The sequence below is a fragment of the Crocuta crocuta genome, unplaced genomic scaffold, assembly GCF_008692635.1.
Source record: "Crocuta crocuta isolate KB4526 unplaced genomic scaffold, BGI_CrCroc_1.0 scaffold56, whole genome shotgun sequence".
NCBI classification, from domain to species: Eukaryota; Metazoa; Chordata; class Mammalia; order Carnivora; family Hyaenidae; genus Crocuta; species Crocuta crocuta.
Genome location: NW_027531334.1, coordinates 4,206,532 through 4,219,125, shown reverse-complemented (window position 1 = coordinate 4,219,125; position 12,594 = coordinate 4,206,532). Strand labels below are relative to the sequence as shown.

At 40.0% G+C, this 12,594-nt stretch overlaps 1 protein-coding gene across 5 annotated transcripts in view; it reads left to right on the top strand.

The window, feature by feature from the left end:
- Positions 1-12,594, top strand: part of CD96 (CD96 molecule) — a 100,143-nt gene that overhangs the window by 15,324 nt on the left and 72,225 nt on the right. For all 5 annotated transcript variants that reach the window (XM_077771877.1, XM_077771875.1, XM_077771878.1 and 2 more), the window contains exon 3: positions 4,869-4,993. In XM_077771877.1, coding sequence (XP_077628003.1) covers positions 4,869-4,993 — 125 coding nt within the window. The remainder of the gene's footprint in view (positions 1-4,868; positions 4,994-12,594) is intronic.

Below are 12,594 nucleotides of genomic sequence, written 5' to 3'. Positions count from 1 at the left end.
GAAAGAAGCAGACAATAATGTGGACTCCTTTCTCTTTTATTTTCCAGTAGGCTCTCTGAAGTCCTTCACTCACCTGTGTACTTTCCCAGCCAGCCTGGGATGGGTAGACAACTTCTTTCTGCTACTCTGTGACTCCCTAATTTCCAGAGTCTCCATGTTTCATGTCTCTCTGGGCTGCTACCCACCCAGATAGGATTTGCAAACCCAAGCTAACCAAGCTGCAGTTTTTTCTGTTTCCTACCAGGTGTGTGCCTGTTAGCGAACAAAGTGTAGGATCTTCGCGCTCAGACCTAACCTAATTCTGAGTTTCTTCTGGAAGAAAAGCTGCTGCTTGTTGTAGCCAGCTCCAAAATGGGAAAACGACTTTCTCACTGGCCAGGCTGGGGAAGGGCATGGAAGAACCTCTAGGCAAGAAGGCTAATGACTCCTGCCCTTTTTACTGAACTTCTAGCAGTTCTTCAAGAAGAAATGTTTCTCAATGACATGTTTTCCTTTGGTCCTGAAATGGTGGTTTTATTACATTTGCTTAGTCTTATACATGTTTACAGAAGCAGCTCAATCCAAGCCTTGCCCCATTTTTGATACGTATCTTTTATCATTATTTTAAAATATATATGCGTTACTGCTCTCCTCCTTATGACAGTGATTTATTTTTAGTGCTAAAAGGAGGCATAGATTCAACAGTCACCGCAGCTTTTATGTAAATGCCTCTTGAGTCCAAAGAGTGTTCTTTTGGAGAATCCTCAGAAGTGCTCATGGGAGCAATATTCCCTGAGTTCTTACACATGGCATGAACAGGGTTTATGTAGTCTTTATATTAAAAGGCTAATTTTGCTGAATATAAAATCCCTAGTTCACATTTTCTTTCCTTGAGTATATTAAATATGGTGCTACATTATTGTCTGGCATAAAGAGTTGCTGTCAAAAGCTAATAATAATCCTATTTTCTTTCCCCATAACTGACTTTTAAAAAGTACCATTATAATAATGTGCTTAATGTCTATTCTGAGCCGATTTTCCTACTTTTGCGGTATAATCTTTCAATATGTAGTTTCTAATCATTAGACTTTAAGAAATTGTACTTGAATTCTAATTTTTAGTATTTTTTCCTGTCTACTGCTTATGTCATTCAGTGACTTCTATTATACATGCTTTTAATCTTCTTTGCTTATCTTTTTTCTTTTATTTTAAAATGTATTATTTATTAATTTATTTTAAAATTTCCCTTTATTCGATTTTTAAATTTCTTTCACTGCAGTAGCTTTTGGGCTAATATGTTCTTGTTTTTCTTCTAGTTTGCTCTTAACTTCTCTTTTAAAAAATATTTTTAATGTTTATTTATTTTTGAGAGAGAAAGGGTGACAGTGTGAATGGGGTAAGGGCCAAGAGAGAGGGAGACAGAGAATCTGAGGCAGGCTCCAAGCTGTCAGCACAGAGCCTGATACGGGGCTCAAACTCACGAACTGCGAGATCATGAACAGCCAGGCACTCTTGCTCTTAACGTCTAAAATGAGTTATTTCCAGCTCTTTCCTGAATTCTCTCACCTACCTCTGCTGTGCTTCCTTCTCTCCAGTTGACTCATTTACCAGTCTTGCTAAAATTTTTCACAGCTCATCTCATTTTCCTTATTTCTTTTACCTCAGTTTCAATTATTAGGCTATAGTTTTTATTTATTTTGAAGTTGTCTTTGTCTAACATGCTGTCAATGGTGCAGGGATGTTTGTTTATTCCCTTTTCTCTCTTTTCTTGTAGTATCTTTACATGCGATTCTATCCTATCCTTTTTCTGTTGCTCACGCTTAAGGTAAACGCATGCTGATTTGTGCCCTGGAAGGGAGGGCCAGGTTAGCTTTTCCAGGGTCTTCAGTGCCTCTAAAGCCATCTCGTCTGTTATTTTCAGGGTAAATAATATTCCATTGTACTTTCTGAGATATACTTTCTCTCCTCCTATCCCTCACTTTTATCTAAGTTGCCTGTTTGCTTTCTCCTATTGGACCTGTCCTGTTTATTCTTTTTTTAATAATTTTTTTACATTTATTTATTTTTGAGAGACAGAGCACAAGTGAGGGAGGGGCAGAGAGAGAAGGAGACACAGAATCCGAAGCAGGCTCCAGGCCTGAGCTGTCAGCACAGAGCCCGACACAGGTCTTGAACTCACAAACTATGCGATCATGGTCTGAGCCAAAGTCAGACACTTAACTGACTGAGCCACCCAGGTGCCCCTAGACCTGTCCTGTTTAATTTGGATTCTACTCCGAGGGGTTTCTCCTCAGTATAGGGATGTGTCTGAAAAGCACCCTCTGTCGCAGAGCTGACCAGCTTTTCCTTGTTTTCCTTGAAGGCCTGGGTAATCTGGTGCCTGCAATCCCCTTTCTTCATTTCTGCTGCTGTTTTCAGATTAGCCCACATGTTTTTCTAGTGATTAGCTATTGCTTTTTGGGGGGGGTTCTCTAGTTCTTAGGGGCATCGGAAGCCCAGTCGATTTTCCTCTGTTTCTTTCTGTTCAGTTGCTGATATCACCATGGTCTAGTGATTTGTCGCCACCTGTTAATGGGGATATATTGTTAATTGGTGTCACTATAGATATTACCTATATGTTTTTAGCTTTGCTACTCTAATTGCTTTGTCTGCTTTTATAGGGAACGTCAGAAATATTTAAAAAGTTAGGTCAGTTGCATTGTCACCTTCCCAGAATCTGGATAAACTTTACAAAAGTTTAATACTTATATATTTGGTGATGGTCATTAAAATATAATTAACATATCAAGTGGATTTCATTTCCTTCTCAAATATTAGTGCCTAGATCATTCTCTGTTTAAAATAAATTTTTGTAAGTAAAACAATTACAGAAAAAAGAAACAATTACAGTAATGTTAAGAATAAAATTGAATGGTAGTAATGATGTGCAATCGTGGCAAACAGTTTTGGTGGTGGCATAAAAATAAATCCATGCTGAAGTAGTACTATAGCTAAATTGTTTTAACCATAAAGGACAGGCTTTCTTAAATTATGGGGTTGGAATAATGTTTGGAAGCAGTAATGAAAAGCAAGGACAGCAGTGGTCGCATCTCCTAATCGTGAAGAAATAAGGGTACAGGAAAGTAAACAATCACTACTTGAGAATGATACAGGGAAGTTGTGGCCTAATGGGAAGGCCAGGTTTCAATTCAGGAATGGAGGAGGAAGGAATCATCAGTAACAAGGATAGCTACGAGAGATTGGAATATAACAAAATTCTAAAGCTAGATATAACATTACAAACTGAGAAATATCCCACTTAAAAAATATGCTGTTGAAACTAATGAAAATACTCATATCCCATGATCCATTAATTAATTACACTTCAGGGAATTTATCTTAAGGAGCTGAATGGTCAGGGGAAAGCTATTAGTATAAGGACGATCCTTGCTAGATAGATATCATAGTTGAAACTAAAGCCCCAAACTGAAAGAAGACACAAGCCAATATGTTGGAAACGATGAAACAAATGATGTTGTGTATAAATGACAGAATGACAAAAAGTCTCCAAAAATTTCAACCACAAATAGCTTAAGAATTATGCAGAACATTTTAAGGAAAAATATAGGAAACATTTGCTGCTTCAAAGGATTTCAAAGAGTGAGAAAACATATACATACAAACATGATGTATATAGATGTGGAAAAAAGAACATAAGATTCTTAGGATATTAGGACAATACCATTCTTTCCATTTATAAACTGTTTTTTGGTCTCACTATAATTTAGTCACAAATGTGTATGTGTGTGTCTATTACTTTCCCCCAAAGAGGATATTTAGCTCAAATTACATTAAAAATGAAAATCCAGGGGCGCCTGGGTGGCTTAGTCGGTTAAGCGTCCGACTTTCGCTTAGGTCATGATCTCGCGGTTCGTGAGTTCGAGCCCCGCGTCGGGCTCTGCGCTGACTGCCAGCTCAGAGCCTGGAGCCTGTTTCAGTCTGTGACTCCCTCTCTCTCTGACCCTCCCCTGCTCACGCTGTCTCTCTCTCTCTCCTAGAAATAAATAAAAAAAATTTTTTTAAAAATGAAAATCCATTAACAATACTTCTTCAGAGTTTCCTTATATATGTTTCCATATCATGCTCTCTTTGGAGGATGGCTTATAAGGTCTAAAAAGACAACGAGACATGAAGGCAGTAAACAGATCAGTGGATGTCATTTTGACAGGAAGGAGTGATGAATAGATGGAGAACTGAGGATTTGGGGGCAGTGAAACTATTCAGTGTTAAACTACAATGTTGAATACTTGTCATTATCAGTCATCAAAACCCATAGATTGTACAACTCTGAGTGAACGCTAATGTAAGTAAACTATGGACTTGGGGGTGATCATGATATTTCACTGTAGTTTTATCAGTTGCAGCAAATGTACCACTGTGGTTAGGGATGTTAATAGTAGGGAACATTGTGCGTGCATGGGGAACAATGGGAACTCTCTGTACTTTCCACTCAATGTTGCAATGGAACTAAACGCCTCTTAAAAAAAATTAAATCTATTAGAATTCTTAAAAAAGACAATTCAAGGTTGGGTTATAAAGTTTTACATTCTAGCTGATCAAGAAAATATGACCCGAAACCTAAAGCACAAATTTTGGGGTTAAATCAGAGGACTATATCAAACTGTGAGTTGGGTTCTTTGAGAGTAGTTTCCTGTAAATTTTCCGTGATTCTCAGCGGTTCCATTTTGCCTTTTGGACAATGAGGACCGTAGTGGGGTTTTGCCTTGTCATAGGTGTGCCCTGAGGGCAGATAAATCTCTATAGTAAAACTGTTCCTGCCCCTCTCATAAAAAAAGCATTTCAGAAACCAATCACATGTTCATGCCTTTTCCATCTATGTTTTGTTATAGTTACACAGGATGAATGGAGAAGCGACCATATAATAGAAGTACAGATAAATCAGACTCTGGAAATACCATGCTTTCAAAATATCTCCTCAGAAATTTCGTCTGAGTTCACCTTTGCATGGTTGGTGGTAAGTGTTGCCCTTTTCAGTGAATAACTGCATGGGTCTTTAAATATTAATGACATGAAAATGAATAACAAGTAATAATAGGGAAGGAAGCGCGAGGGAGGAGAGGCAGGCATTATGTGGAAGATGCCCGACTGGCGGGAGAGGGAAGGGAGGGCACTAAGGTTCCTTCTAACTCCGCAAGCCTCCAGGTCTGTGAATACAGTGATTTAAAAATTAGTTCCTAAAGGTTAGTTACTATTTCAAGCTATATACTGAACCATGATTACAGAGAGGAGAGAGTATGATGGTGGCCTGGAGAGGAGCGCATCCAGCAGAAACCCCTTCTCACAAAGATCTGTTTTATAAACAACATGTACAGAGGGAGAAGCCCCTTTTCCTAGAATCCTTGCTGCTGCGTCCTGGGGAATACACAGCATCTTCAGATCGGGAAACAGAACCGTTAATGCTCGTAAGATACAGGCAGAAGGGGCACCTGGGTGGCTCAGTCAGGTGAGCATCGGCTCAGGTCATGATCTCATGGTTTGTGAGTTTGAATCCTGCATCGGGCTTTCTGCTGTCAGAAAGCCTGCTTGGAGTGTGTGTGTGTGTGTGTGCGCGCGCGTGTGCGTGTGTGCGCGCGCGCGCGCCCCTCCCCCCCACACCCTCTCTTTCTCAAAAATAAACATAAAAAAAAATAAAGATAACCATAAACACAGTTTTGAGAATCACATAATGGGACATTTCTTTAGATGGTCCAGAATATGATTAGAATAATTTTTAGATTGTCATCAAACACAGGTTTTAAAATTTTTTGCTGAACTTCTAGACCTCCGTGAATGTTAACAGTAGATACAGTTTATAAAATACTGTGTCTGCATAAATGATAATGCATATTATAAGTTACCTAAATTTTTATGGGCTGTCTTGGAAACTAGACCCTTTCTATAAAGATTTCTCTGAGGATGTGCCAAACCCAAAATAATGGACTTGCAAGGAAGCCTCGAAATATAAACTACTGATGAGCTTTCACTGTCTAGGTATTTTTTGAATAGTCAGTAGGATGAAAAGAAAAAAAAATGTTCTGAAATAACTTTATCACACCGTTCTGAGATCTCTTTGTCATCCATCAAAAAATGCTTTTTTTCTCCCTTTATAGGGTTTGGTTTCTAAAATGTAAGTCTTCCTATCATTATGCCTATCATTAGAATAAATCAATTGTTCTTAACAAACATGGTACGGTGTGGTTTGCAGAAAATAGTTGAAAAGTGGAAATGGACTCAAGAGGGCAGGAACTGGCTCTACTAAACATTACAGCAGTGGAAGCATCCTATCTACACCTTGCTTGAGCTGTTCATGTGTCCCAGCAGCGGGCAAGAATTCCACTCTACGTATCACAAAGTTACTATCACTGGGTGTAATCAAGTTTAATCATAACAAATAGTAATACAGTTTAATAAAGCATGACTGTAGAGATTTATACTGGCTAGTAAGTTGATCTATAGCATCCTTATCTTATCTAAAGGGTGGGTCCTCTGTTTTTCCAAGCAAGTGTCAATACTTCGGTCAGCCTGTATCTTTTGTGTGACTCTGAGCTTCTCCGGGGCAAAAAGCTGTGCCACTCATTTCAAACTCCCCAGCATCCAGTATAGTACTTAGAACACAGGCACTCGATAAAGACTGGATAAATAATGGAATGGATCTGTTTCTCTGTTTCTCTTTGTCCCTTCCCCTCACAGTCCTATTCATTGGACTCATGTTAAACTGATGGTCACTAAATTCATGCTGGCTGTTCAGCTGGTTAATGAGCAGCTCATTCATTATCCATGACCAGATAACTTGAGAAGACACCTTCTATCTAGTAATTTCCTTCAAAGAAATGAAGAAGACTATGCAGACCTTATCTCTGGATCCTGCCAGGACCTTCAGGATAAATGAGAGACAGAGAGAGGGCACCTAGGGTCACACAGGGAGGCAATCTTAAACTTCTAGAACCTCAAGCATGCTGTCACTTGGAAGGATGCACCGTGATGCAGACAACTTGAGGAATCTTTTTGATTTGAAGAAATCTCTCTTCAAAGGGAACATTGTATTGGCGAATGTGCTGATGAAATTCCTACTGTGCATTCCCTCTTTAAATGCAAAATCTATCTGCTCCTCTGGTTTTCATCTGTGCTCCACACTGTTGGCAGCTGTGGGATTCAGCAAGTCTGATATGAAATCATCTAATGTCCTCATATTAGGACAGCTCTTCAAGTCATGACTGTGACAGGTCTGCCTGACATAAATACCACCCCCCCTTCAGTATTTAATCTCTTATTAAATGAGCAATAATCATCTCTTAATCTCTTGTTAAATGAGCAGTAATAATCATAATAAGCCAATTGTTCTTTAAAACATGCTCTCATGTGGCTTTTAGGAAAAGGTTAAAGAGTGCAGGTGGTGAAGACAAACTGAAGAGTGTAACAACCTACTGGACTGAACTCAGTCGCTCCAGGAAGCTGCAAAGGGCTCCTACTTCCAAGGAAGGCTGCACGAGGCCCTGGAAACAATTTTATAAACAAGATTATTTTCGTCTAGGTCCCTGAAAAACCAAAGTCATGTCTTCTTGTATCTGGAATTTGATAACATCTCATTAATTCAGGATTGTCATTGGTATTCTCAGTTATCATTAAAAAATGATTTTTCTCTCTGTACCTGAACCCGTGCAGTGGCTGCATTAAAAGCATCCATGGAGTAGTTTCATTGCATTTGGGGAAGTTACATTCCAGGGTGGTAACTACACTGACATAGAAAGGCATCAGATGCAAATGGTGTATCCAACACTGATATAGCATGAGTGGCAATTAACTAAACACAAAGGGTTGATCCATCCGTGGGCACTGAGCGTTTCCGTATATGATGGGATGATGAATAAGAAGTCAGAGGACATTTATGTTTCGATGGAGTGCAGTTGGTAGGTAAGGGACAAGTAGTAGTTTCTCCGGTTTATGTCCTGGGGCACAAGTGTATAGTCATCCGGGAAATCCTGCAGGTTTATTCTGGGAGCTTCTAAATAGAGTCTAATATTCTGTTTTCATTCCAAAGTATCACCCTGATTTCTTACAGTATAAATTTCAATTCAGTCCTGCAAACATATGTGAATCTGTTTTGAGTGTTAAGTCCTGCAGGGATACAAAACGACATTGAATATGTTTCCTGCTATGAAATACAGCTTTAATAAAAATATATAAAAATGGCAGCATAGAGGGAGAATGGTTTGATTCTGAGTAAATGGACCTGGAAAAAGCTTCTTCGATTATGTTGGAGCTGGATAATTAAAGAACAGCTGGCCAGCAAAGCTCTGACACGGACAACCCTGAGATCTGGGGCCCGTGAGTACTAGTTGGTAGTGGCAGTGTAGAGAGGTGCTGAGGGAATGTTTGTTTCTAAAGTTGGTGAAGAAAGAGAAACCCATGACTTTACTCCTTAGAATCATGAAAAGAAGGAGAGGATTACATCAGATTCAAATAGTTCAGTATTAGTGATAAAGGCACAGGACTAAAACCTAGATGCTTATGTTTCTTTACGTTTCTATCTATAAATGCATCTTTTCAATATACTCTTCACTAATATTTGTGATGTTTTATGTTTAAACAAAAAGTGGACTGGCAATATAAACAATGTTGGCTTTCCATGCCTGTGGGAAGCCTAGCTATTCAGAAAATGAAACCGTCACCTTCTACCTGATGGCTGCTGACCCCAATTGTCTTCACCATAATCAGAAATAAAGTAGTAGCCAACCCCCAGAGAACTGGCAACCAATAGCAACGACTAGAAAAAGTATTGTTACGGTGCTCTACAAAGTAGACGTGGAGAGCTTTGCAAGCAGCCTGCTTTGACAGCACTGACTTGGTGGAAAATAAATGGAGGAAGTGTGAAGATAAGAAGCAGTTTGGAGATAAAGAAGCAGCGATCGATACAATTAACAGAATTTATCGAATGAGCTCTATACACTCAACGCCTGCCATGTGGTATGGTCAACGCAGCCAGGTCTGATGTGGAGCTCGGGCCAGCCCAGAGATGAGGTAACATCACTGAATCAAATAGTGCCAAGGCCTCTTTTCTGCATTGGAAATTCTGATTATAGTACAAAAACAGGAAAGCACACACAAATTATTTTAAGGTTTTTCATTAAGGTCATTAAGGGACATAGAGGAAGAATTTTTCATGATTCAGTACGACCCTGCCCAACCCTCATTGTGCTAATTATTTTGCCCAATTCCCATCCAAAATTTAATTATGCATTTATTTTTCTTCTGTGGGTCCTGATTTTTTTGTTTTTCCTGTGAATTTGTTCTTCTCCTCAAATAGACTATACGCAGAAAAGGTAAGGACTCTGTTCTGCTACTGATATGAGGCTGGATATTGCAGTTATTAACAGTGTGACTTTGGGAAGGAAATGGTTTTAAAATCCTGGCTCTTACCATTTACTCGCTGATTGTCATAGGAGCTAGGATTAGGGTGAGGTGAGCAAGGTCCTCTCCTTAGATGCAAATTTTAAGGGACTGCCCCCCAAATCAGTAATTAAGATACATACTTTAACAAAATATTTTTTAAAATAAAAACTTAGAGGAGCACCTGGGTGACTTAGTTGGTTAAGTGTGCGACTTTGGCTCAGGTTATGATTATGCAGATCATGCGTTCGAGCCCTGCATCAGGCTCTGTGCTGATAACTCAGAGCCTGGAGCCTGCTTCAGTTTCTGTGTCCCCCCCTCCCCACCCCTGCAACCTCTCCTCCTTCCTCACTCATGCTCTGTCTCTGTCTCAAAAATAAGCATAGGGATTCTCTCTCCTTCTCTGTCTGCCCCTTCTCTGCTTGCACTGTTACTATCTCTCTCAAAAAACAAACAAAAAACAAAAACAAAAACTTTACAAAGTCATCAAATTTTTTTCTTTGAAAAAAAGGTCCATTTACTCAGAATCAAACCATTCTCCCTCTATGCTGCCATTTTTATATTTTTTTCTTTTAACAAGAAAAAAAAAAGGTAAGATAAAGACTCTGTACAAGACCTCTTACCAGTCTGTTTTCAGCAGACAAGGTTACTTAAGAACATTATTATCATAGAGGATTTGAGGTATACTCTCTGATCCCTATTGCCAAAGGTAGATCACTATATCATAAAAGAGCTCCTTTAGTCAACAAATTGTCCACACCTCTGTAATCTGCAATTTATATAAAGGCCTCTGGCTTCCTGGGATTTCTTTGCAATACTCAGGAAAAAAAAGTTCTTTTTATTGTTTTGTGATGATTTCGTTTTTATTGGTATGTGTTGTCTCTGAGGCTTACCTGTCCACGGCCCTGGGCATCTCTGCCTTTTGATGCCCTGACTTAAGCACCTTCTTGCTTTGTTTGACCTTTGAGCAAATTACTTAACCTTAGTTTATTCCAGATTGTCATAGGAATAAATCAGAAAGAACTTTGCACAGTGTCTAAAGCATAGTGTGTGCGGAATAAATTTAAGCTATGATTAATAAGAATATAAAACTTTTATAGTGAGGCGCCAGGGTGGCTCATTTGGTTAAGCGTTCGACTTAGGTCATGATCTCATGGTTCGTGGGTTCGAGCCCCGTGTCGGGCTCTGTGCTGACAGCTAGTGCAGAGCCTGGAGCCTGCTTCAGATTCTGTGTCTCCCTCTCTCTCTGACCTTCCCCTGCTCACGCTCTCTCTCTCTCTCTCTCTCTCAGAAATAAATTAAAACATTAATAAATTTTAAATGTAAAAGCCATATTAAAAAACCTTTTATGGTGGTTATAACATATTATTAGTATTATTTTCTCCTCTCCCAGCTCCAGACATTTCATTGTCTGCCTGGGCTCATCTTCTTCTTACCTCTTCTCCCATTTGCTCATTGAAGGCGGCCATTCACTGCAAATTCTTGCCTGGACCCCGTTTAAAACGCCTCCATCAGTTTAAACTACCCACACCCAGCTACACAATAAAGGAAAAACAGCTTTGTCTCCCTAGTTTCCAACCTCAGCTTCTGACTGCCTTTCTTCCCACTGCTAAGTAACAGATGGAAATGTTCCAAATGGGGAGTCATTTTCTAACTGACCAAAAAGCATTTTGAACTTTAAAGATCCTCACAAACACGGAGCCTGTGCATGAAGCAAGCGCTGTAGAAGTTAGCTGGCTGTGCAGACCTGCAGGGGGAGCCTGCCTCCTTCATTATTGGCCTCCAGATCGGCGGCCTTTGAGTGAACCGTGCCCACTTTCTTCTGTCACCACCCAACACACATGGCTCCTTTTAGGGCGCCTGTCTCCAGCATATAAGTTCTGTCTTTTTAATTCCCTATATGCTTCTTCATTAGGAAGAAAGTAGCACAGACTTCTAGGTCCTTCCTTATTGTGGGGTGAACTGTATGTCATTGTTTCAGGGTAATCTGGAGCAGGCTCTCGTTGTTGGCAAGCTGTACCATCTATGTGTCTGTATGTAAAGCTGATGGCAATCTTAGCCCTAGTCACTTAAAGAATGCTATCTTACGGGTGGTTCAGTCGGTTGAGTGTCCGGCTTCAGCTCAGGTCACGATTTCACAGTTTGGGGGTTCGAGCCCCACATCGGGCTCTGTGCTGACAGCTTGGATCCTGGAGCCTGTTTCAGATTCTGCGTCTCCCTCTGTCTCTCTCTCTCTCTGCCCCTCCCTTGCTCATGCTCTGTGTCTCTCTGTCTCAGTAATAAACAAACGAAAAAAAAAAAAGAATGGTGTCTTACATAAGAGTTTCTCCTAAGTATATTCTGGAAATACCTACATAAACTATTTAAAGTCTGCCTTCGCATTTCCACTGTTTTCTGCTCCCAGGTCATACTTGAATTCTCTACCTCTCTTAGCTTCCATTTCTTCTAATCTGCATCTGTCTAGTTTTGCCTTGTTTTGTTTTTTAACAGATTTAAACCAGAGATTCCAAGTGACAGATCTTTGTTTTCTTTATTGCGTGACTTCTCCACCAAATGCATTTCTGTTGATCTCCGTTCTCTCCGTTTCCCCTGATCTCTGCACATAATGATTGATTAATCTGTTGTTTAGAGTTAGACCGTGATTCTCAGACCTGGATCCTTTGAGGACCTTTAAAAAAAATGTTCCAGCCTGAGTTTCATCCCAGAACAACTGAGAGAGAATTTCTAGAGGAGCAACCTGATGTGTCACAGTGTTTTTAAAGCAACTCAACTGCTATTATTAAGTTACATTAGAGAAGAATGAGATCATACCCTTCCTCTGCCTTGGCCCATCAGGAGTCCCCTCGCCACCGGCCCTTAGCACATTCACCGACACTGACCAGCACGATGATTGTCTGGCGATCTTGTCCATGGCAAGTCTGGTATGGCAAGAAGAGTAGCAGCGTTTCTTCAAAACTGCAAGAAAGGATACGGAATAGAAGCACCAAGTGCTTCAGATAAACTCTGGTTGGTGGAATTCCAATTAACATCTGCAATCTACTCTTTATGTGTCCTCTTTGAAGGTCGCGTAGAAATAAAAACAGAAGCGCAAGGACCATGACTAGTAGGAGGTAAGGAGGCAAGAAAGTGCCTGGGGTACAAAATTCAAGGAGGCACTGGCTCTCAGATACCCACCCTGCACTGATAAGG